Source organism: Rissa tridactyla, chromosome 1 (assembly GCF_028500815.1).
Source record: "Rissa tridactyla isolate bRisTri1 chromosome 1, bRisTri1.patW.cur.20221130, whole genome shotgun sequence".
NCBI classification, from domain to species: Eukaryota; Metazoa; Chordata; class Aves; order Charadriiformes; family Laridae; genus Rissa; species Rissa tridactyla.
The window spans coordinates 123,794,339-123,820,171 of NC_071466.1; the positions used below are offsets into that span (position 1 = coordinate 123,794,339).

The following is a 25,833-nucleotide window of genomic DNA, read 5'->3' on the forward strand; positions in this document are numbered from 1 at the left end:
ATATGGGTACTCCTTATTTCTCCCCCAGGATGACTGCGTTATGGTTGTGTTTCCAGTGAGAAACAACAAGTACAAACATACAAAAACAACTATAAAAATTAGGATAAAAACGGAAAAGCCTGTAAGGAACTGTATTGACGGTATTTTCTGACTTGTACTTGCCACATTTCATTGCATTTCACCCAGTTAATGGCTATATCAAGTACCCATTTGCTTTCTAATGTAAGTTCTATGGTTCCATCATTATTTGTAAATTCTTTATGCAAGGCAAAATTACCACAATATCCAGATAAAACGACTAAGTACCCTCACTTAAAAATGCATAATTCATTTGTAACCTTTTCTTTTTCCTTCCAGCTTTGGCTTGTAGCCAGTGGATCTTCTGTGCCTTCCCATGCTCTATTCAAAAGAGCTTCTCATCAGAAATCATCCATGTAAGTACAATGTAGCTACAGCTACCACTTAACCTTCTCTTAGATAAATGAAATAGACTTAGTTTCTTCAGTCTCACTGCCTGGAAAATGTTATTTCATCTTAAATCGCATCCCCTATGCACTATCTTTTGGTGAATAAAATAATAAGAAGATACTTGCTTTATTTATGATGCTTCCACTACCAGTAACTGTCCATTGCACTGCTGGTTTGGGGAAACCTTCCACATGGCAGACAATTGTTTTAGACATTTTGTTTGTGTTGGTTTTCTTTGTCATTTTGATTTGAGGTTTTCCTACAAGAACAATATTACAGTTAACCATTTTGTTTGAAAAGGACAATTAATAATCATAACTATATGCTCCCTTACCTTCCACAATAAGTTTAAGTGTCTTTCTTTTCTGTAACCCTTCAACCTCCTGTAGAGTAGTTGCACAGATGTAGTTTCCAGCATCTTGATACTGAAGACTTGAAAATGATGGACTTGTTTGCATTCTGGTATTGTCCTGATAAAGCAAGGAGTTAATCTCTGAATTCTAACTCAGAATACATTAACCTCTAAATTACAAATGTGCATACTACCAAGAGAATTTTTCACATGCTTTGTCAGAGTAGAGCCTCACTCTTTAAGTGTTCCCCCATTAATAACTACATTTGAATAGCTGACAGCAACGTTAACAACAGGACAAGTGGAAACTACTGGAGATTTATAAAAGTCACCTCCTTTCTTCTTTAACAAGTTCGCTTTCAAATCAAGGGCATAGATGCGATCAATTGTTAGCCCTGAGTTTTTCTAGTGGGCTACACAAAAACAGGAGTGGTACAAGCTGTTGAGACACAGACAACTTTCCTCTAGGAATCAGGCTTTATGAGATCAACATATGCTACTAAATAACCATCAGGTATCATTATTTTTAGTTTCCAGCAGTACAGGTTTAAATTAAAACCCACCATCTACGACACCTACCTTTTTCACCAACCACTGAACACCAGTTGCTAACATCCGATCTCTCAACCTGCCTTGCTCTTTCACTATGTTTGTTGGCACCAAGACCAAGCTTGCCTCTGAGAAAGTGATTACTGAATCCAAATTTCTCCAAATGGGCTTTCCTTCTTAGAGGGATCTGATTCTCAAAGGGCCTTATACAGACCGTTTCAAAAAAGTTATATTTGTTTTACAGTAGGCACTACTTCTCTCCATTTGAAAATTGAGCCGATAATTACAGTAACTGATTTTCAGTCAACAACTTGAGTCAGTAGTCTCATTTTAGCCATATGTGTAAGACTCATTTAACAATATTCTTAAAAAAGCCCAATGAATTTCTTCCTTCCTTCTTTCCTTCCAAAACACTGAAGTAGCAGCAGAAATACGAAGAGGTGAACACTCAGATGAAGTGTGAAGCAGATGAATTACTGACCTTTATCCAAAACACAGTTGCATTTCTACTAGAAGAAATAGTGCATGACACAGGCAGGGCCTCTCCGATCTGTTTTGTGACTTCTCCGCTAGGAGTCAGCTGCAAATCCAAATCTGGGAGAGAAGGAACATTTGTCAAAAGTTCATCTCAGAATGCCTGGCCAATTTCAAAGGCTTACCGAGGATAGAAAATGTGACTAATTGCACTCATCACATTCAAGATTTCAGTTCTTCAATAAAACCTAGATCAATTTTACAAGTAAGAGAGAAGAGAGAATGTGAAAATAGGCACTGCAGAACATTCATGTTTCTACTGTAATTACAAGCTAAAAGGAAAAGCAAAACCCCACTAATCACTAGACAAATGGATACATTTTTTTTCACCTTGTACTGCTGCAAGAATGACAAAGGAGGTACAAGAAGCTAAAGGAGTACTTCACATAGCAGTACGTGCATCTTGAAAGGGGAAGCACAGACTGCTGTGAGGGTAGCTTGCTGTGGGCCAGGCAGGCATGTACCTTCAGGGGAGGACTTGTGCAGGTGGGGACAGATTAACTTAAACAGTAAGTGTGGAGAAGAGGACAGGGGACAAGGGTAACTTTCTTGAATCTGATAAAACAAGTCGATCTTTATCCTCAGCATCTGGAGAGGATGAGGACTGTCAGTACAGGGCGTGTGAGACATGATACGGACTGAAGTGGTGAGGGGGTCTGAATTACAGGGTTGGGGGAGCACATATGAGGCCCTTTGATTTATTTGTTTTCATTTTTAACTTTAAAAGCCATTTTTGTGTAACTCAGGAGTCCAAGCTTTGCCTGACCCATTTTGGCTCCAGAGAAATTACAGAGTCAGTGATAGCTGTGTTTGACACAAGGCAGGGTGAGAGCCAGTAACAGAAAGGTCAGGAAACACTGCTCTAGATTTTTCCTACTATATGGATTTGGCCAGCCAGCGATTTCTTTTTTTAAAAAAAAATCCTAGACTGAAAGAAAAGCAGAGTTTGCCAAGCTAAGCCGCTATTTCGCTTCCCCTCTCACAGTGCCTTGCTTGTAAGCCAAGTTGCCTGGTCGAATGACTATCACAGACGCGCACACACACAGAGACTCAAATGGCAAGCACACTTGATTTCATCACAAATATAGTACTTGCTGGAAAAGGACTGCAAGACATCCTTTCAGCTTTTAAGCAGAGTTTAAAAAAAGCTTGAGGCAAAATCACAGTTGGTAGGAGAAAGGGAAAATAGTGAGTTTTCCTTAACAAAACAGTGAACTTAGCTACTGGCTTCATTCAGTGGTTGCCCTGGGAACACCATTATAATTAAAGGCAGAACTTCAGGGAACAACTAGGGTCCGTCCAGTACCATCAGTCTACAATATTATCTGTGTTATGAGTCTAATGCCTAGTCCGAAAGGTCACAAGAACTGTACTTTCATCTGTGCATGAGTAAAGCAAAGAACTTACAGAAGAGACAAAATGGCATTTTGTTTCTGTATTCCCATGGGGATTTCTCCCCCTGCCTCCCTAAACTAGTAAATGCAACCAAACTAACAGGATTCTCCCGATCTTACTACTGCTGGCAAAAGAAAAAAAAATAAATTAAAAAAACCCCCAAGACTTGGCCAGTGAGCATTTGTATATAGGTTCAGATGGTGCACGGAATGTGTCTCTTCCTGCTCTGTTACTCTTGAGCACATACTACCAGGGCAGAGGGGTGGCTGAAGAAAAAGCTAAGAATTATTTCTGTTTTTCCTCAGTGTGACTCTCCTTCAACATCTACTTAAACCTTTTGTTCTTTGAAGGAAGCCAGCACCTCAAACCCAAGGGATCACCAAAGACCATACAGGCGGGGTTCCTCTCACATACACCACAGGAAGCAGAAACTTACCCATTTTTTGGCCTTCATCTCAGGCATGACTGTCACTGAGCCCAGAGCAATCCTTTAAACCAGTCTTCCTCCAGGGTACCATGCCTGCATCCCCCACCCCACCCTTTTTATGGTATAACTGAGACTATAGTCCCTGTCACACAATGGTCTCGGCTGCTACAGAAGTTCAGGAAAATTTACGTTGTGCAAGATGAACTGCACAGCTCAGAGCAGTATTTGTAAGGTGATTTATGAGGCAAGTATAGAATTAAGCTACTATTTAGCACAAGGTTCCCTCTAGGAAGTCTCCATAGAGCAATTTGATTTGGATTAATATTCTGCCAGTTTATCTGTAGGGTCCACAAAGAAATGTTATGTAGATAGTTTTACCTTTTAAGTTATATGCTCCATTAGTAAATAATCTCTTCTTGGTACAGAAGTATGAGGAGGAAATATTTCTTGCATACAGAAAACTGCCCAAATTCATTTTCATTGCCGTTGAAAGAAAAAATTTATTGCACGAATTTTCCATACATTTCCTGTTTGTCTTTGAAATGTTCTTCATAAACAAACTTCTCATCAGGCACCATTTCCGATATATGCTAGCTTTTAATGTGGTCTCACTTGAAGTCTTCCATTGATTTCAGCGCTATCTTTGCATACCAAATAGCACAGGGAAGAGGCAAACAGCGCGTTCTGCATGTATTACCACATCATGTGAGAGAGGTATGGAATTAATGTGGGGAAGACTGGAGCAAACATTTCAGTTTTGAAACTCTATCGCACATATAGGACAGGCTCCCAGCATTTAAAGGAGGCCTCTGATGGAATACTGTGCTACAACTGGGAAAACTATGCACAGAACTTGCCTGTAGTCTGAACTCTCCAACTATACCAACAGACAACCAGAAACTTTTTCTAATATACTGAGAATAGAAGATTTTTTCCATGCAATTCAAAAGGTTATTTCTCCTATATTTTCAATGTGTCTGTAAGCACAAGAAAAGACTATAAAAAATATCTATGGAGAAACACAAACGGTAAATCTCTAAAACCTTTGAATTTACCGGAAGGTTTGCAAATCCTTTTCCCCAGAAAACACACTTTAGCAGAAACGTAAGCATCACTAAGAGGAAGTTCCAGAGCCCTACTCCATACTGGGTTAGACGTGCAGAAACAAGTCTATCAAGAGATAAAGAAAAATGACTCTGGGTGGAAAGTCACCTGCTTCTTCATAGCTGAGGGAAGGTATACCCGTCCTCTATTGCTAGGTGCTTTCCTTACCTTCCACAGGGTATGATTCTATAGCAGTTTAAGTGGTTGTAAACACGTTCTGCCACAGCCCCCTCCTTTTTCCTTCCTGGCCTCTGCCAGTTTTGCTCATCTGATCCTGGGCAAACTCACTCAAGAGCTGGCAGAAAATTAACAACCTAGTGTAAAACCCACCAAATCCACAACATAAATCCTGTTCTGTTGCTTCCTCTCTTGAGGGACAAATCATGCCAACCACAAGCACTCAGCTCTGCCGGACTTTAAACTGGGACCTGGGTGCACAGACCCCGCACCTGCTCTGTACAGCCAAGACCCCAGGTTGTCCAGTTTGTCCCTTATGTTCTATGGATAAAGAAAAGACTCTTTCTTCCCCTCTCTATTTGCTTTATAAATAATTTCCCTAAACATTATGGGTAACGCAGATGCTTTAATGGCAATTTTCAGCTTTCTACGACTCTCATAATTTACATTCATCTTGGAAAAAAAGAGCTCGGTATTGAGCCAGAATATTTTGCTAGAAAAATATTTAAGGCCTATAATGTGCTAATGTATTTTCATACCAGTGAGAAGCTTTCCCTATGTAAACACTGAGAGGAACCAGTGTAATTATAATGCTCAATAAAATCTGTTTGGGGAAAAAGCACTACAGTTGAAATGTAACAAATTACTATAAATGGATTCATAGGCTTAAACTAAAATTGCTATATTGCCTGTTTTTTGCTGTGTGGTTTGTGTTTTTTTTAAGTGAAAATTAAAAAAAAAAAAATCTAAAGTTTCCGGGTCGGATGTGAAGAAACAAAAAGCCCGGACTCAGAATGAAGACTCTTTCAGTGCACCAGCATAGACAGAAATATTCATCCATATGTGAAAAGGTACGCAATAAAGAAAAAGAGGGTGAAAAAGTAGGATTTGATAGGCATTAATAAGTAGGACTTGAAGGACAAAAAACATCATGGAGGCAAAGAAACTAATCTGAACTTCTAACACCAAAAATATTTATGTACATTAGAAGGAGAAAGCACTAAAAATTAGCGAGTTATGCTGGAAAATTAATATAAAGCAAGCAACTGAAAGATGGAGGCCTTATGCCTTTAGACCAGCATAAGGCCAGACACTGAAGTAAGCTTAAAGATAGGGCACGGTCTGGGCATTTAAGAATTACAGAACTATTCCAGGCCGCTGTGCCTCACTTAAGCAAAGGCTTTATTGCAGATAAAGGTGTTTAAGAAAAACAAAACTAAATGAACCTAAGTGAAGTAAGGCAGCAGGGTACCAGATTATTCCTATGAGTTCTGAGTAGCTGCATGAGCTGCCAACACTGGAAAGACTTCTGTCAAGAAAATACATGCTTCTGTCGTGTAGTAAGCTCTTCTGACATGCAGACAAAACAGCAGAGAAAGGAAACTCGCTTGTTATAAATAACTTGGGAGCTGAGGAAGTCATTCTTTAGAGTAAGTATTTATGGAAGTACAAGTAGGCATGCAATCCCCTTGGAGTAGAATAAAAGGGTCAGTTAGACCATAGTGAACTACCAGCAAGCTACCTTTGATATTGGGCAGCTAGTGGCAGTAGTACAGAGCTCTCTTCAGATCTTACATAGCCCGACTCTCGGCAAAGAGAAGAGGTGGGCAGCAAAACAGCAGATGACCTTACCAAATGGAAAATATTCATTAAGTGGAATAGCATAATTATTCGTATACAGATATTTCCTGCATGCATTGTACCTCTTCCAAGAAAAAAAAACCAACACAGCACAAAAACCATGTATACAAACATGAAGTTTCTTTTTATGCAACGTGTAACTACTGTTATACTTTATATATATACATATATATGTGTTTGTCTTTAAACTTCTTTATCCATCATGTCCCTCTGAACCTGTCAATTATTAAAGGTATTTATGTTACTGTGAAGACTACTGACTATCAGCGTTTCCAGGGGAAACCTAGAACCATTGGCCTGAGCCTCATTTCACAGGCTGTGATAGTACAATGAAGTCTGAAAGAGCCCCTGCTCTCGTTTTCTCACCCAAACAGATTAAAAGCAACCACTGAAAAGCAACCATTGCTTCAATGGTTCAACAAGTTCAATGGCTGCTTTTACAGTGGTGCTGATAAAGTGTGAGTAAATACCTTAGTACCCAGCTGAAGAAACTTCATTGAGTTCACAATTCTGGGAAAGGTGAAAAAAGCAACTTGCCCTATGTGAACATAATGAATTCCTAAGTCACTTCTCTAGACTCCTCCCATGTTAACCTCATTGAGGTAAGATGAAGGAATAGCAGACTAATGTGAATTTGACTATGAAGCATGACCTTCAGTGATACACCACTGTGAGCCAGCTTGTGTGTTTGAGTACATTCTAAGGCACAGCTGGAGCAGAATAATTTGCCATATATATGTTCACGAGTGAAACATAAACCGCCAGAATTTTCACTGTATGTGACACTGCAAGAGTATCATATGCTATACAAAAGTTACATAAAGTGAATCTGTATCTGAGCCAACGAACTGAGAAAGTTAAGGTTTTCAAACAGATAGAAAAATTAAAAAAAAAATAAAAAATACGGAACTATTCTACCTAAGTAAAGAAGAGACAGACCATCCCAGAAGGTGCAAGACAGCTTTGTATCCTAACTAGGAGTACAAAATGCAATGGCTTACAGTGCACAGTGATGGTGGTTGAGTCCATCATGCTTTTGTCGGTCAGAGAGCACTTGTATTCTCCTGTTGCATTTCGTCTCACATCTGTCATTGAGTAAGTATCTGAGCTTCTTATACCTTCTGTTTCTCCCTGTGGATGGAAACAAAACATTTATTGTATATGGGCCTGATAAAAACATTTATTTTTGTTGAGGATTTTTTTAGTTTAAGGACGGTGAAATACTCCAAAATATGTATAGACACAGCATCATTGAAGTGTAGTTACCTGTTAATAATACTAAGGTTTATTTCCTGTATGACACCATAGCTTTAAAAAACACCTACGATTAAAAGCTTACTCTTTTAATTGAATGACTAACTTATTTTAACAGGACATTAAAATACAAAATTTGAAAGCTTAGCAGAAAGAAAAAGGGGAGAAAACAAAAAACTGAAACAGGCTACAAATAAGAGTGTTGCAGAAATCACAAGAGCAAAAGACCCCGTATTTCTAAATCTGTATCTGAAATGATATATTCAGTTTAGGAAAAATCATGATGTGAAGCATACTGCATTTTTAAACAGCACAAGCAAACCTTGCACTATCCACATCGTGGTATGGAACCTGTTAGGGTCTACACTACTTTACATGCAGTTATCTACAGAAACTGGTGTTTTGAATTAGCCAGCAAGCGATGCTTTCTGCCTGCCCAGTTCCCAATTTTCACCTGATTACAAATGACTGACTTAGATCAGCTTTGAAACAAGGACAGAATGAAACTTTAAGTTGTATCTCTGAATCCAGAAAGATTTATGATACCCATAAATCTTCCAAAGAAATCACCTATTCTAGCTCTCCTTGAGCAAAAAGACTAGTATCAGGTAGCAGGGAGACTGAAGACAAGACAAACTGAGGTGGTTTAAGCTCACTCACTGTGATTGTGGAGCAAGGAGAGATACCATAAACTTTTTCCCTGGCATATAGTGAGTTCCTAGGATGGCTCACTGAATCTAAATGGCCGTTCTGAAATTAGAGGATGTCAGCTCCTAGTTTCCCTTGCTGCTCTTCAGCAATTCAAACATGCCAGGAGTTCAAAGTAGATGAGGATTATGTTCAAAGGGCGACATGCATTTTTTGAAATATTTGAAAGCATGCCACTGCTTTTGGCCTCTCTCAACATCAGCTCTGCTCACTACTGCAGTAGGAACAAAAAAAGGGATATAGAATAGGAGAGAGAAGCAGGACACGGGAAGCAGGACTAGGAATCTTAGAATACAAAGCCACATCTGTCTGCGATTTCACCAATACTAATGGTATCAAAGCCTTTATTTTTCTCAATCTGCATCTTCTACATTTGACAGATTTGTTCTACACTTTCTCCTGTGCCGTCACACTTTTCTTTTTTGTGTTATTATGCCACCAAACAATTAATTAATTAACTAATGAAAAGAAAGTGCACAAAGATTCATCTGTGAAGGTCCAAAAAAAAGCTGAATTGATTTCCTGTACTTTCACTGCTGGAACTTTGGCTGTTATGACAACAGATGAGGTGATTTTATTCAAGGTGCTAAAACCCTTTTGTCAAAACTGCTTCTTATCAAAATATCCGATGATGGGAAACGAAGCCTAGAAATGTTTAGTAGGTCCAAACCCCCAAAAACTTCATGCGGGGTGAGGGGAAGGAGAGGTTTTTTCAAAATATTTTGCCAACTCAGTTGAGGCGTTCTCAGAGTCTGATATAATAGTTGATGTCTATCTTCCGATTTAGTCACATTGAATCCATTCCTTCATTTGTTATAAAATCACGTATACACTGACATGCAGCAATGGCTGTAGGAAGGGATGATACAGAATATTTCACTAGGCAGTGACAGCAAGGCAGGACTTACCGGAATGTAAAACAGGAACTCCTGCGGAGGAGGGTTGCCATTTCCTGAGCACTTCAGAGTGATGTTATCGCCTTCTTTAATGGTACTACTTTGTGGCAACACTTGAATAGTCACCTTCTCCGTTGGATCTGTGAAAATAACGTACACATTTAATAGCTTCTGCAAAAAACCACACAGTAATACTATGCATATGATATTAATGGCCGAAGAGTATGCGATTTTATCATCAAGCAGGTGAAGGTATTTGCATGTGTAGATCTTTTTATAAAAAAAAAGTGGGTTTTTTTTTGTATTTTTGCCAATGAAGTGAGTGCAAAGAAGCCATATGATATAAAATTCATTTTTCTTCAACAAAATACCTGTAACTGAACCAGCAATGATTACAACCATGTCATGTGCTTGAAAGAAAAAAACCCTGATCAGTATGAACAGTTTCATGGTGTGATTTCATTATGAGGGATTAACTTGTCCTCTGTGAAGCTCGCTGTTTGGAGGACTGCAGCAATCAGAAAAACAACTGAAGCTCTCAACGCCTTGTGTTAGTACTAGATAATAGACTTCTTACATTAAAAAGAAAGAAATATGAACTAAGCGACTATGTTCAGCCTATTCTATATGCTGATCACAACGGGCTTTCAGAAAGATGAATTTGGTGAATGTAATAGGACCCTTAACATAGTCAACAGAACTGTAAATGTAACATACTTCTGTCATGTTCAGTGAAGTTGAACTATAACTTACATTTCACTTTGGTAATTTTTTGAAGGCAAAGACAGAGTACACTTTAGACGCTATTCTTTCTAAGTAGAAGCCTAAATTTAATTTTTCAAAAGCAAAGTGAAACGAACAAAATTAAAGGAAATAATATGGGCAGACAACCCTCACTGTTTTAATGAATTTCAGTGAATAAATAAAATTCTACCAAAGATGCCAGTCTTGCATTAAGACATAGTACAATGCACGTTATTAGACACTAAAACACTCTACACGGCAGAGAAACCCTTGCCTGACAGTTGATTTCGGGTGTTTAGCGAAGCGTGTGCTCTACAGCCCTCCCAACCCTTAAGGCATTCATCATGTCTGTCTTCTGCTATGGGATTTCTCAATAACAGGAATGGCATTCCGCTGTGGCCTCTCGATGACTGAGAGCCCTAACACAGCATCTCACTCCTCATCATAGGAGGAGGGGTACCGGGCTTCAACAAGCCACGTCCTCCATCCTTCAGGTGCAACAGCCTCGGCTCCCTTCCACGTCCAAACAGCTTCCCTTCTCAGTACCCGCAATGCTGAAGCACAGCTTTGCCTGCTTAGGAAAGGGAAGTCCAGCATGGCTGCTGGTGTGGAATACAACAGATGTGATGAAGTAGTGGGCCAGGAATCACATGCATGCCTCTTGGCGGCTGCTGGGCCAAAAACCCCAGTTTCAGGCTGTCTGGTAAGCTAGCCTGCTGCAGAAACTTGTCTCTCCTGTCAAGTTTATGTGAAGGTGACCAAACATGAAAAAGTTATTACAAAGGATGTCTAGATATACGCTGGAAGTGCTCAGGCTTTGTCTCAAGACTGAAAAGGGATGAACTATAATGAGAAAGACTTCAGGACTTTAATTTGGAACAGGTTTTTCCATCAGAGATGAACAGAACTGGATTAAAACCGGACACAGTTAAACAAGAATGACATTCCTGCAAACCATCAGTCTTTCCTGTAGGAGTATCTTACCCTTACATCTACTGCAATCAACCAGAAGCACATTTTTAATTTCACTCTCTAAACTGGAAAAGAAAAATAAAGTAAATATCAAAAGACTACATAATTTATTCTCTAAGCTAAACAGGTCACCCTTCTGAGGAAGGCGCAACCTGATGACAGGAAGACACAGTGCTCAATGCAATGCTGAGTGCTGCTAAGCATGAGTAATGTGCTCCCCCGCTTTCACTAATAAACAGGAGCAGCCTGGTGAAGGTATATATTGCCTCTCAGCGACACGCATCCCTGGCCCGGCCCATCTTAACTTGTGCTTTTGTAAACCTGAGACTTTGTACCTGCTTTCTGCAAGAGCAAAATTCTAGGAGCCAGCACGAAGAGGCAGTTATTTAGTAAATGAATGCTGCTATCCCAGACCAGCCACAGCCAGAACTGACATAATTCTGCATAATTTCAAGAAAAATACCAATGCTGGAAGCAGCATCAGTAAAAAGTGTCTTTGAGTCTAATCTGTTATGTAAAGGAGTTTATCCATAACAAGACAGACGCTTAACAACAGGGCATGATTAGAAAGTTTGTCTGACAAATGTTATCTGTTTACACTGATTAATGCTGAGCAGAGCCCAACACAACTGGAGTCCAGATAATTTAGATATCTGAGATACCATCTAACCATCCAGCTCCACGAGTTCTCTTGTATTACTCGTGTTACTTTTGGTAGCTTGCTTGCTACAGCTGCAAACCAGAGCCCATGGTTAACTACTGCTAGCTGAGCTAGGTTATTAATTTCCAACTAGCACCCAGCTTGGCAGGAACTAATTCACTCTTCTTATATTAGGTTACAGTGCCTGGCTGCTTCCAGGATGTCAACTAGCTATTAAACACTTGAGTAGCAGAGACTGCACTAACCCAGAGCTAAAAACCCAGTAAAACATTTCTTCAATCCTGACTGAACAGATCTTTAAGAAAATCTTCTGCAGGCATAGTTCTAAGCATGCACTCCCCATTTCTTTATGATAAATGGGTAAGTTGCAAGGAATCTCTCACTAGATACCAGAACGAACAGCGTATTTTCTTTATGAATTTTTTCTACATGCTTCAGAGATGCAAAACATAATAGTTTTGACAGTCAATCTGAAAAAAATGACTGAAAGGAAGACTTCCATTTCTTATTCCATTTCTTAGAGTTGGAGCCTGCTATCATTTTTCATATGCATCACATTTGACTCATAAAAAATCACATTTATTGAGAAAGAAACTAATAAGGATCACTGAATCAAATTAAAAAAACAAAAACAAATCAGACATGTCATCATTGTCAACTAACATCAGTCAAGAAATCCATCTGTTGAAACTCTGGACGTCTATTAATAAAGACTTTCAGAAATTCATTTGGAGATGCATTTGAGCAGAGTAAGGAATTGAAGTTACAGCAAATCAAAATACTCAGAAAGGAAATTGGGTAACCCCATACTCTAAAGCTAAACAAAGTTGATACTTGAGGCCTCGTCAGTACTGAAGGGGTACTGAAGGGTGTGCCTGCCTCTCATTGTTGGCTAATTAGCAGTACAATCATACTACTCGTCCCTGGAGGAAGAACTATCGTAATTAAATTGTGTCTTACTAGACCAGGATTAAAAGAGCTAGTCTAGCAAACATGAAATTTTTAATACGGAGTGCATGTGGTATCTGGCGCAGTGACTATTCTGCACTGCTCTACAGCCTTCTTTTTCCTTCCTAATTGCAAGTGCACCTAATATGGGCATCACAGACATCTGCAAGAGCCTCATCCTCAGTAACTGCAGTAGCCTAATACATGAAAGTGGTGGGGAAATGGGGACAGCAGAGCATCTCTTGGCAAGTAACAGCAACAAGTGCTTTCTGGGCATTACAGTTATGTGACATTAGTGTGAATATCTGCCATTCACAGCATGAGTTATTCATGGTCACAGATGACAGAAAAAAACCCCACTGAAATTTGGTACCCAACTTTAAAACAAAAACAAAACCTAAAAAACCTCCAGCTTTAAAGCGATGGGACTGAAATTTCTATGTTATTTCAAAGGATAATGGCTACTATCCCAGAGGTTTTCTTCTCTGTTAGTTCTACCAGTTGTCATTCTGGAGAAACAGCTGGTGAAAAGGTGCCCTTAATTTATTCTTGTTTCTCCAGGTGAAACCAAAAAGCAACTGCTCCAAGGTTTGATTTGATTTGACCAAAGTCAAAAGTGATCCCCTATTTTTCTGCTCAACAAACTTTACACATGAAGGAGAAGTAACATCATCTAGGAAGAATGTACCCTACCACTTTGTTTTGAAGGCAATGGAGCACACCTGCTGGCTGCAGAAATCCACTCTGCATTACTAATTCCCTTTGTATTCAACTGGATTACGGAGTTGTTACACAGAGTATACTAAGGCCCTATTAGATGTCTGGACTGTATTCTTAGATCCCATCATTCCCAAAACAGGGACTTTTCTTTTATAAGTTGAGGTATTTCCTGAAGGGTACAGAAAGATAACATCTGACTGGGCATCTTGCATATCTCCTGTTCCTCTTCATTCTTCTACGACCTGCTGCCTTCTACAGTCCTTCTGAAGTGTCATTTTACAAGACTTTGAAATGCTTCTCCCACCTCCTCTAATTGCTACTACCCTCTCTGACCTTTCCTTGCTAACTGTGTATTTCCTTTACTCAAAGGAGAATTATGATTTCCACATTGGTCAGTAATACAGTAAGGGAGTTGCTTTAGGACTTCAGCCAGCTGGAAGTAATTATTTGCACCAATCCTGTACTACCAATATATCCAATATTCAAACGCTACATTTTAAATGTAAAAATCAGCATCTTACAGCTGTAGAGACGCCACTATATTTTATGCAAGGTAGTTTGCCAGCATTAGCTGTTGTGCGCTGACTCTGCAAAAATGAAAAACATGTGAGTATACTAAAAATTAAACTGTGTATTTATTGCATATTTCAGGGGGCACAGAGAGTCACTCTAACCAACCACTCTAACTTCTGTTAAAGTTCTGAAAAGCCCATTTCACTGTAACTGTTTGTGGTTGCTGCTTCCCTTTTGTCAATGCAATCTTGATATTCAGTATTCCACTGTTAGACAGAAAGAAATCTCAGGTAAATGTGAAGATACCTAAAAATTACACAATGTACTTGGACCTTCTTGCTGCAAACCAGCTTTGGAGAAATGACCTTGACAGCCAGGCAGCAACGTCTCTGTAATTTTGTAAAATGTCTCTGATTTTGCTTTTCCCCCTGAGGTAGGCTTTGTGCAGCAATAGATGCTTTTTTAAAAACTTACAGTGAACATCGAAGACAACTGGTTCAGACTGTATTGTTTTCTGGCCAGATGGTCCATAATACGTCACAACGCAAGAAAACTTGGCATTTGCATCTTCCTTTGTTGGCATGTACTGAAGAGATGATGTCATGGTGAAGAGTCCAGTTGATCTGTTCGCAATCTTTTGCAAATTTATGACCACAGCTGAAAAGGAAATACTGTTTCAGTGTCACACAGACAGAATTTACAACCTTTTTCCTACATATTGTTGCCTGCTCTGTATTTGTTATTTGTTTGCAGTCTCCAAACATGCAAGCAACATGACAAATTACCCAAAAGACTGTACAGTTTTCCTCTAGTATTGCCACTGACATATACCAGGAATGTTTTATCAACAACATACTCCTAACATATTGTACATTTTAAATCAAATTAAAAAAAAACAAACCAAACCAAACAATAGACATATAATTGCAAACTAGTGTTACAGAAAGAAGGTCTCAAAATGCTGGCAAAACCAATTTTTAGGATCACATTTATAACTAAATTTTGTAAGCATTCGCTATTTTATCGAATGGTAGAATACTGTGGTCTGATCAGCCTGTCAAAATCAAAGTTGAAAAGGAGGGTAAAAAAATTGTTCTTCCTAAATACCCTGGAAAATAAATACCTTTATAATGAGGTGATGATCTACACGGTCCAAAACACAATATTGGACAGGTGTGAAACTCAAGACTAGCTTTGCAATAGCATTAACAAAGGCAACTCTACACCCCATAACGTGGTTTTAAAGCTGGAACTGAAAGACAGGGATTTAATGGCATAGCTTGGGTGCTCTGTAAGGCCTAGAAGTTTCCTTCCAGTTTCATCTTTCCATATGAGTAGTCTTCCTCAAAGGAACAGTACATTAGAGTAAAGCAGAGTAACTCTTATAAGAACTGTTCTGCATGCATACACCTGTCTGTGCAGTAGGGACATTGGCCACTACTGAAACGTACCTTCTTCCACGGGCTGCAAAACTCTCCCATTTTTGTACCACGTAACATTGCCTTCGGGATAACTATCTCTTGCAACACACTCCCCGAGCTGCAAAACAGATAGGAATTAGTCTCTGTTTTTCTCCACTGTTTTAACATAATTTTATTTTTGCTTATGCTGCTTTGGCTAAAGATTTCCAGAAAATTCAAATGCTTAGCCCCAGCTATTTTTTAAAAAATAGGACAAATCCCATCAATGAGGCTTAGGTATGATTTGGAAGAGGGTTTGGTGGTGGGTCTAAGATCAGGATGGACCCTGTTTGCACAATCAGGCAGGGCTAATATAGCAGTGGCGAGAGAACTGCTCTGCGCTCAGCCTGGCGATGGACCACAATGTCTCACAGGCAGGTGTGCACGCATGAACATGCGCCCTCTCTGAGCCTCAGTCCATCACCTCTCTCCATCTTGACTTTAAAGGGACTTCAGGCAGCCATCAGGCACGTAACTTTGAGGGAGAAAGCTGCTCTTACCATTTGTAGCTTCTCTGTTTCTAAGAAGTCTGCTTGATGTAAGATTTCTGGTTGAGAGGGTTGTTCTAAAACACAAATAGGATAAAGGTACTAGTGAAAGGAGCACAAACAGCTGTTTGAAAAACAAAAACTTACTAAAAGATACATGGACTTTGAGACTAAATAGAACAATCTGGCCTGGTATAGTCTTACCTACCCTTTGCCATTAAAAGAAGAAAAAGTGAGATACTTCTACCTCAATATTAGCAAACGGATTAAAAAGGAAAACCCATCACATTAAAATTTGTCATACCTTCCATAACAAATTCCATGCATTCTGACAACATATATTTTAGCCAGGCAGACTAGCTCAGCACCTGGGAGGAGAGAACCTGATCTGATCTATCTGATTTATATGATACGCGTGCTGGAGAAGGAACCAGTGGTACAGGAACTATAGCAACAGAAAAGCAGCTTTACTGTGGATACTACTGTAGCTGAGCTGTCACATTATAAAGGAACAAATTCAACCTAATCATTCTTCTAATGTTTATTTTTCCTAACTGGGATTGTAACATTTAAGAAATTCAGATGATAGAGATAAGTGTAATTACTTTAACTAATTCTGAGTTAGTTATGACTCTCTTAAAAAAAATAAACTTTTTCTTCAGTGCCAGTATGTCTTCTTATTTACTTTTATTATGGTAGATGGACCTCTTAGCTTGCCAAAGTGGAGGATCTATCAGTGTTTCCATCATAAAAAACTACTTTCTAGAGACTATATAACTTGTCTGTTAAAATAGTTTGGCCTGAAGCCTGGAATGCAAATTTTTATCTCCAAAAGAGACAGTTTTCCCCACAATTTTAAAAGAAGAAGGGAACAGTGAGAGGAAAAAAAAATAACCAGTGTTTATACAGTCAAAGAAAGCCTCTACACCCTAGCTATACTGCTTAAATAAGCATACATATTATATACTTTCACAGACTGAAACATCCTTAACCATGCCAGCTTACAGACCCTTTTTCCCAAATCAATCTCCCTATAAAATAATGAGTATATGTCAGCAGTCCCAGCCCAAGGAGAACTTCACACCATCTTGCAAAATCTCTACACGCTGATGAAGTTACTAATGCACAGGTGTACTGTTCCTGCTGTCACAAAGATAGCAAGCCTACCTGTTTCCACAATAAACCATTCGCTCTGTCTGTCTGCGCGTACGTGTGTGTGTGCGCGCGCGTACGTGTGTTTGTGTGTACATAAATGCACAGATATTCTTTGCTTGGAGGACTACGCCAGGATGGAACAAGAACAGCTCAAAAGGGAAATGAAAGGCGACAAAAGAAGCTATTCATTTGACATTTTCAAACATCCTCGCTTGTGGCAAAAACCAAAAACAAACAAAAGAAACAGTCAAAGCTATACACCAAAACCATCAGAATTTTTCCAAAGGGCTAATAAAGACTTTTATTTTTATTTTTTTACAGATACATGCATGTTTATGTCCCTCTTATTAGTTTTCAAGGACAAAGGTTAACCTATTTTCTGTAAGAACCTGACAAGGACAAAACATTGTCAGGTCAATTCAAGCAAATGACATTTTACAAAACCATTAACAGGCCTTCTGGTTCAAATTTTTGGGTCCCGCATGCTTGGCTGCCTGTCACAGTCACCAGCTGACCAAACCACAATGCTGTCCCCCACCTCGGCTTTGCTTCCTTTCATCTCTCATCTCCCCCCCAGGACTGCTTTGAGAAGACGTACTCCATGCTTTGGATCCCCCCCACTCTGAGGGGAGGGGAGGACCTGACCTCCCGTTCGGTGGTCCCTCTGCGGCTCTCCCTGTTTTGAGTGCTCTGGTGACCGAGCGGGCGCTCCTGTGAAAAGTCCACCACCTGCTCCCTCAGAGCAGCCTCCAAAAGGAAACGCCTGCTGCCAGATCCCTGCAGCCGCAGCACCTGCACCCAGGTAATTCACTATAAAAGAGTCATTTGGCATTTGCTAGCTCAGCGTCTGAAGCGAGAAGAAATTTTAAACTTGGCAGCAGCAGAGCCCACTTTGGTGGGTTTGCAACTTCAGCACACTGCTTATCTCTCGGCTTAAGAGCTTGCCAGAGTACTGTGCAACTCTATATAGGCCCTATAATAGAGGGGAAAAGAGCTCACCGCCTGCAAAAGCCAAGCATCGGTGTAGCAGGACAGCAGCTCATGTTTGCTGGGCTGCACCGCTTTGGAAGCCGGCCATTTAATTCCAGAAAAAAAGATGCTGACAGGATCCATCTGGAAAGCGGGTAGAGCTTGTTTGAGTAGTCCAGCAAGTGAGACTAGCAGGTGGTACCTGTGCAATGAGCCATTTCAGCTCGTTAGTTCTGAGTTAATCAGGTAGCACAGCTGAGGACGTGACAAGCTGCAGTGAAACCCAGCTTCAGTCGCGACTTCTGGGATACAGCTGACTTTCAGGTACACAAGACTTTTGGTTTACGAGGGTTCGCGCTGCTGCAGCCTAGCTCCGCACCTGTGATTCAACGAGTTAGAAACTCTACTGTTTAAATAAATGAAGCTTGCAGGCTACTCCTAACTCTTTTGTAATTAAGACAAGCAAGCAAGCAATAACAAAAAATGAAACCTCCAAAACCAGACTCAAGAAAGTTAAATGCAAACAAATGTTCAGAGAACCCTAAATAAAGTTGTGAACTCAAATGAAAAACTGCAAAGGTAATTTTTTCTTGCAGTGCTAAGTTTGCCATACTACATGTGTAGCATCCTCTATTCTTATCTTCCTTAGTAAATGGAAGCTTTCTCTATTAGTATTAATGCATACAATAAACCATACAAGCTGTGCTCCATGGCTGAGTTAGCATTGTGTTAATATTTAGTACAGTACACAGTAATTCAAGCAGTTAGCATTTTGTTTCACCATATACTGCCGTCTCATCTACATATTTACTGCTGTGCGGTAAGTAAACATGATAATTCTTTATCATTTTCTTTGAAGCACTGTGTTTACTATGTGTGCTCTGAGCACGCTCCTCCCTGTTGTCATTAATTCGATTGTTCTTGCAGCCCAATTGAAAGTGAAACGAGGGAAAGGAATTACTGTTGACTCCTAATCTAGCTTCAAACTCATTCATGCCACTGACAAACTTCTGCCCAGACAACACTGACCACTCCCTGACACCTTCTCCCTGAGAAAAGAGTAAAGGTGCCCTTCCAAAACACGAATTCATGTTTTTCAAGCAGAAGTGTGATCTGATGGAGACTGCCCATCCCGGCAAGCAACGCATGCCCACAACCGAGACTTACTTTGTGTAAATCTACATCTGAAGAGCAACAAAGGCCAAACAAAGCCATACAAGAACGTGATGCTGAGGACGATACCCACTGCAGTCACTGGGCAGCATTTACAAACGCTAACCTTAGCCTCAGCGGACCTGAGACCCTAAAAAGGAGTAACGGATGCCTCCACAAACTGAGGGAGGGTTTGAGGGATTACGTGTCTGCTCTGAACCAGCACCGGGAAGAGGCCGGGTTTGTCCATGCTCTTGTGCAAGCTCAGAGCAGGACTGTGCCTCAGAGCCCCGGGGTTTGCACTGCGGATCACCCTTGCGATTGGTTTGTAGCAATATCAAACGCGAATAAACTTTGCTGTGCTCTAAAACAGAACCGCAGACTGGTCTTCCTCCTGATAGTTCATCAGGGGGCAAAATAAGCATTTGGGGCTAGCAACTCGTTTTCCAGCCTCTTGCTTGCTCGCTCACTCACAGTTCGTACTGTTGTGTATCAGCTGCTCAGAGCTGCTTTAAACCTCTCCACTGATCTAATCCTGCAGACCGCACACAGTTAATGCTTCCCTCCTGCAGAAAAATTCACTCGAGAACAAATGGAAAATAATCAGTGCTAATTTTACATTTTTCATTTCCAAGGCCAAATGACATCACATAAGTGAGTCATTATCAAAGCCTAAAATTCTCTTTGAGACAGCACTTATCATGAATAAACTGCAAGTGCAGGCAGTCCTGTTACGTAAATGCCACCAGTAGATTACATTTTTGAAAGCTGCAGAAATTTGCTACTCTTAGTAATTTACTCAGCCAAACTTACTTTCTTGTCTTTAATCTTTCCCTTAAACAAAAGTTTCCATAATTTACAATTCAGATGCTGATGAATGTTAACAGTAGTAACAACTAGATGTACTTACTGAAAACTTTGACTATCGTTGGCTCTTCGGAAACATCATCTTCTGTAACTAGCATGCATACAAATCTCTTTTCATCACTGATTCTTGCATTCTTGATGGATAACGTATAGTTTTCTGACAGACTCAACCTGTCTTTGTAGTCTGGTACATCATCATACTGTACATTTTTTTTTGTCGATGATCTGAAGGCAATAAATACTGGAGATCCATTCGGCATTTCCTATAATCAAAGCATAAACACCTCTATTTTGCATAAACACTCATTTAGAAGTTCCTGAAGATCTGCAACTGGTACAAACCCATAATTTTAAAAAATCTGACAACTACATCAGATAGCTTTTTTCACGATTAATTTCTGCTGTACAAACAAGAAATTCAGTGTAATACGAGAGCTAGTTTAAGACTGCCACGGTACACATTAAGAATATCATCAGTAGAAATAATTTCAATCCTTTGGCTCAAGCTCAGCATAGCACAGGGCTTTCTCTGATGAAGGCTGGCGGTTCTGGCACCACCTGCCTCTGTGTGTATGAAAAAGTATTTGAAATAGAAGCATTCATGAGCTAGGCTCAAAAGCTTCAGTTTTTTTTTTTTCATGCTTGTTTTACATATTCATATTGTTTGTCTGGGGTATTCAGACTTCATTCCAAATGCAGGATTTAATCAGGCATAACTGCCTATTTCATTCTAAATTAGTTTTTAATTTTTTTTTCTTTGTTTTTAAAGGATCCAAGAGCTTCTGGCATGCGACTATACATACAATCAAATATTGTTATTTATGCATCTCAGGATAATCTGCAAAATATCATTTTCTAGACATCCTGCTTATATTAATAAGTATGCAGTTGCCATCCTAAAAAGGAATACAAAGTTGACAGCCTTGCACAAACCTGCCGTATAAAAAAATCTGTTTTTACGAGACACAAAGTTACAGGCTGAGTTCTGCAGGATTCCATTCCCTCCCGCCCCCGAGCAGGGTCAGACACTGTCTGCCTTGAAATAAAATGAGGTGAAAGGTTGACTCCATCTTTATGTTCAGTATTGTGCTGGGGGCTGGAAGAGGCTTTCGTTCCCTTTTATCCCTTGGACCTTGCAGCACTGATGCGAGTAGTGTTCGCAGCACAATACCACAGCTTGACTGCAGAGCCCACAAAAGCATGACGATGCTGTGACAAGAGATGAGTGGTGTCAGAGCCGGGCAGGGAGCAGGAGGCAACAGCTAATGCGAAGTTTAAATTCCCTGATAGTCTTTCTCCCTCTCCCACTTTTAACTCTCGGATTACCCTAGATGTGGGTATCCTGTCACACAGGAGGGGAAGCTTTGCTTTGACTTGATACACGCAAAGTTGGCTGTCAAGTGCAAACGAGCTCTTCACTCTGTAAGCCTACCCAGCGCGTGAGCACGCACCGGTAGATGCTGAAGGGAGCAACACCTGCTCCTGACACGGTGAAAGTCTCCCAGTGCTCCCAGGCTCCCACCAGCAACCCAAACTGCTACTCCTAATGCAGCAGCGTAGAAAACAGAGTTCTTCCTTCTTCCAATGAAATAATAGTCCGACCAAAAAAACCTAAACCAACCGTCTCCCTGTAAAAAACAAGTGTTGCCACGCTGGGAGCTGCCCTGGGAGAATGGGTATCACTTTCACTTGGTTACGTGGGCTGTGTCAAGAATTTCATACACTTGCAACCGGATGGGTTTTTTGCATGTTGGGTTTCATGCCCCTTTCCATTCAGAAGAAGCTATAACATCTCCATTTGCTGCCTGGTACTTGTCCGAGATGAGCAATCCAAATGCACTGGAAAGAGATAATGCATTTCTTTTTCTCCAAATAGCCTTGTATCTTCATACAGATGGATTTATATGAACCAGTTTCACTGTCCCTTTTAGGGACACGTTCTCCACAAACTTCTGACTTCATTTCCCAAAACGTGGTTGCGGAGCAGGAACTCGAGTGGATGAGGGCTGCAAAAGCTGCAAACTTCTAGGTACATGGGAAGGAGCCGGGGGGGGATTACAAAACACCCTCAGTGGCAGACCAGTCTGCTGTAAAATAGGCCGGTAGATGCCATTTAAAAAGAGAGAGAGAACTACATAGTTTTAAATCCACTGCCAGAATAGAAATCACCTGTTATTGCTGGTAACATTTTGATTTGAGCACGACAGGAGATTTAGATGAACTTCAGCAGGAAAGCAGGAAAAACAGTTGTCCCAACGTCAGTCTGAGAAGCAGAAGGGTTTTGTTCACCTGGCACTTTTTTCCACATATGCTTCCAGGTTTCATTTGACTTTGATATGCTTATTCTTCTTTTGTCTTGGGATACTGATCACAAATAGAAGCAGCGCATCCTGTGACGTTCCTACTCTAGGCTGACCGAGACGACCAAGACAGCACCAGCATTTTTGCAGTGCGCCTCTGCTCTCTGTGTGCCAGAACCGCCAGAGTGAAACCACCAGCAACTCTACGAAGGCCGGCTCTGCCCTCTTCTTTGCTGTGCATAAAACACACTGAAGCATGAAACAGTATTGAGTGACTGTCAGATCAACTGGAGCCGGGGACAGCGCTTTCCCAGGGATGAAGCACACCCTGCTTCAGGCAGCCTGCTTCCAAAGTATTCAAATGTACAATGATGGCTCTGTCAAGCGAGCGAGACACCACTGGGTAACATGCCAGGTCTCTAATACAGGTTGGCAGAGAACTCCCGAATAATTATTTCTCTTGAACAATGAGATTAATTCCTCAAACCTCTAATCTATGCTTGGCAGAAATTATGCAGATTGGAATCTTGCGGTCTTACAAACACGGGAATAAACGTCTTTGTATCCAAGGCAGAAATCCTATCGATTGGAGTCTTGTAATCTCACACACAAAAAATACGCATCTTCTTATACCAGTTCTAATGAATGTAAAGATAAGATATACTTACATATTTCCATTTCCCAAACATGAGACCATCTGGTACTTCTAGACGACAAGGCATAGTAATAGTGTCTCCATATACTGCATTTACTGTGTACAATCCCAGAGCTAGAGGAGAAACAGAGGGAGAGGAAGCAATTTTAAGCGTTTTCTTGAATTCCCATATGCTAGCTAATGTCTAGTTCATAGCTACTACAAAAGCAGAGCCACCTCCTTTGCAAATAGTTATTTTCCAGCATGCAGGATTTATCCCCAGACCTCGAACAAAACACGATTCCTGACACTAAATTTGTTTACGTAAACATTATGACTTTTTCAGATCCACATTTCCTGCTGGTGTCAATGGGAGACAAGTGGATTTCCAAACGAGACTGTATCCACTCAAGTGGATGAACACGTATACTACAATCAGTATCCACAGCTATTGTCTCAAAACTTGAAAAGGAAAATCCCGAACCTTTTATTTTCTTCAACTGAAAAACCGGCCACTTCTGGCTGGAGAGGTTATGTTGCAACACAATGTTGTGAGGAGGCCAGCAGACAAGTGATATTCTGACTGCTGCACTACATTAAAAACTTAGAAAAGGAGGAAAGATAAGAGAATGTTATTTAAATGCTGCGTTCCCTTAAACCTGGGAAACAAACTCGTCCACACATTTAGATTTGGAAAAATGAAGTGAAATGTTTCTATAAATTATTTAAGAATAGCTTTTTTGGAAACCTCAGCACAATGTTATTGTGCTAATGCATACAAATTTACAGAATAAAACTGACCCACTTATTTTCATTGTCCAAAACATGTGAACTGAACAAAAACAACAGGTCCTAAAGGGATGAAATATTAAAACACAGGGAAGTTTAAAGGGGAAGATGCTACAACTTGGTGCATTTGCTATAATGCAACTTCGCTTTACTCCTATTGTCCGTAGCTCAATTGTCCACCCAATTGTTGTACTCCTATTGTCCAGATAGAGCTGGAAAAAGCAAACCTGCTCCCGTGTGCCCCCAAAGACATGAGCTGCAGACCCCTTCTCTTTTCCTGAGTCCCGAGACAGCCGCTGGGATGACCTGGCAATTCTATAGAGTATATACGTGCATTCAATAGGGAGGTTTTCCCAAGGGATTTTTTTTTTTTTCCTTTGAACAAAATCATGTCTTTTCAAAGAGCCAAACACTGAATTCCTTGCCTGCAATTTAAATTAGAAAGAAACCACAGCATTTTCCTTGGGTGAGGACGTCACAGCTCACTGTTAGCACCAGCTCCTATTTATCATGTTTATCACAGTGACAAATGAAGCTGTGATTTGTGCCATGTGGTACTGCACAAAGAAATAATATTCCAAAATCCTTCCTCAGAGACGCTTACAACCTGGATGGCACCACACGGTAACGCGCAGAAGCAGGCAAGCAGGTTGGAGCTTGATGGACTAAAGGAACACAGGAGATAACAGGCACCACTACCTGCACGTATATTAAACTTCCTTTCCTTCACACCTCTCCTTTTCAACTAAAAACTGCAAATCTTCTTCTAACTCTGGTGTATAATTAGTGACAAACATACTTTAGGTACATCATTCACATTGCAAGGACTGTATGCTCTAATTTGCTATATGGTTTATGAAAACCAGCTGTTTTCTAAATGACAAAAGCAATCGGTCCACTAGATGGTGCTGAGAAAGTGCAATCTTTAAAAATGAAAGAAACATTTTTTGAAGAAATCAGCTAACTTCGATTTTATGAAAATAGGACCGATATTTTACAAAATCAAACTACACATGGAAGTAAAATTCAAAACTGGAACAAACTCTTCCCTTGGCCTTCTCTTGCACTCATCCTCATTCTGATCTGCAGGAGAGGGACGATGCACAACTTCAGCTTTGCAAATTGAATCCTAATTTTCATTTCTGCTAGAGCTAATAAAAACCAGTCCTTTTTGGTTCCTCTCTCCTATGGGTGTAAAATTACAAGAGACTTGCAAATATACATTCAGTTAGTAAGCTGGTTACTATCCATTCAAATTCCAGTCAAGTGTCATTTAGTAATCTGAAATTCTGGCATGGTATTTTGCACTGCTTGGAAAAACAGGAACTGCTCCTCCTGCTAGGAGATATTCCCTGTCATTAGGGGAAAACAAAATGGCCCTGTGGGACCTGTAATGTTCTTCTCTCCTAAACACCCGTTTAATGCCTGCAAGTTTCTAAGGTAACAGGTATACACTACGAAAGACTTGACAGACAGCCTCATGAGAGTGAATGAAACTGTTTCTGGAAAGGATTTAGTTTATAGCATTCAGAGCAGGTAATCAATGAATGGCCTGATAAAGGAAACTGGCCTCTGATTTTAGCAGAGCTCTTTCATCTAAAAGGCATTCCTCAAGATGGACACCCCCCCCCAAATCATGTCTCGCCATAAATTCTGCCTAAACTAAGAGCATACATTTTTCTAGGAATCTGTTAACATACAACCAGAAAGACATAAGTTTTACTTTAAATATAGAAAAAGGGTCCTTACAAGAATACAGGAGGTCCTGCTGTAAAATTTTCCCCACCCACTCTTACAGCAACAAATCTAGGACATTTAAGGAGTGCAAACTAGTTGAATAACTGCAAACTTTCACTGCAGCATCTGCAGTAACTTTGCAAACCTATACATTTAAGAGATAAACAAACAAAAAATCACCTCAACAAATTTGGAAATTCCTTTCCTTGTTGCTATTAG

The 25,833-nt window shown here is 40.2% G+C and overlaps 1 protein-coding gene across 5 annotated transcripts in view; it reads right to left on the reverse strand.

Annotated features, from left to right (window-relative positions):
• Positions 1 to 25,833, reverse strand: part of ALCAM (activated leukocyte cell adhesion molecule) — a 121,981-nt gene that overhangs the window by 13,426 nt on the left and 82,722 nt on the right. For 3 of the 5 annotated variants that reach the window (XM_054188523.1, XM_054188521.1, XM_054188525.1), the window contains exons 2-11: positions 23,123 to 23,223; positions 20,198 to 20,417; positions 16,024 to 16,088; positions 15,515 to 15,602; positions 14,538 to 14,720; positions 9,518 to 9,645; positions 7,649 to 7,778; positions 1,851 to 1,963; positions 803 to 938; positions 594 to 727 (exon numbers count right to left, since the gene is read on the reverse strand). In XM_054188523.1, coding sequence (XP_054044498.1) covers positions 594 to 727; positions 803 to 938; positions 1,851 to 1,963; positions 7,649 to 7,778; positions 9,518 to 9,645; positions 14,538 to 14,720; positions 15,515 to 15,602; positions 16,024 to 16,088; positions 20,198 to 20,417; positions 23,123 to 23,223 — 1,298 coding nt within the window. Of the gene's footprint in view, positions 1 to 589; positions 728 to 802; positions 939 to 1,850; positions 1,964 to 7,648; positions 7,779 to 9,517; positions 9,646 to 14,537; positions 14,721 to 15,514; positions 15,603 to 16,023; positions 16,089 to 20,197; positions 20,418 to 23,122; positions 23,224 to 23,373; positions 23,604 to 25,833 lie in introns of those variants that run through there. The other 2 variants (XM_054188524.1, XM_054188522.1) reach the window with 2 other exon arrangements.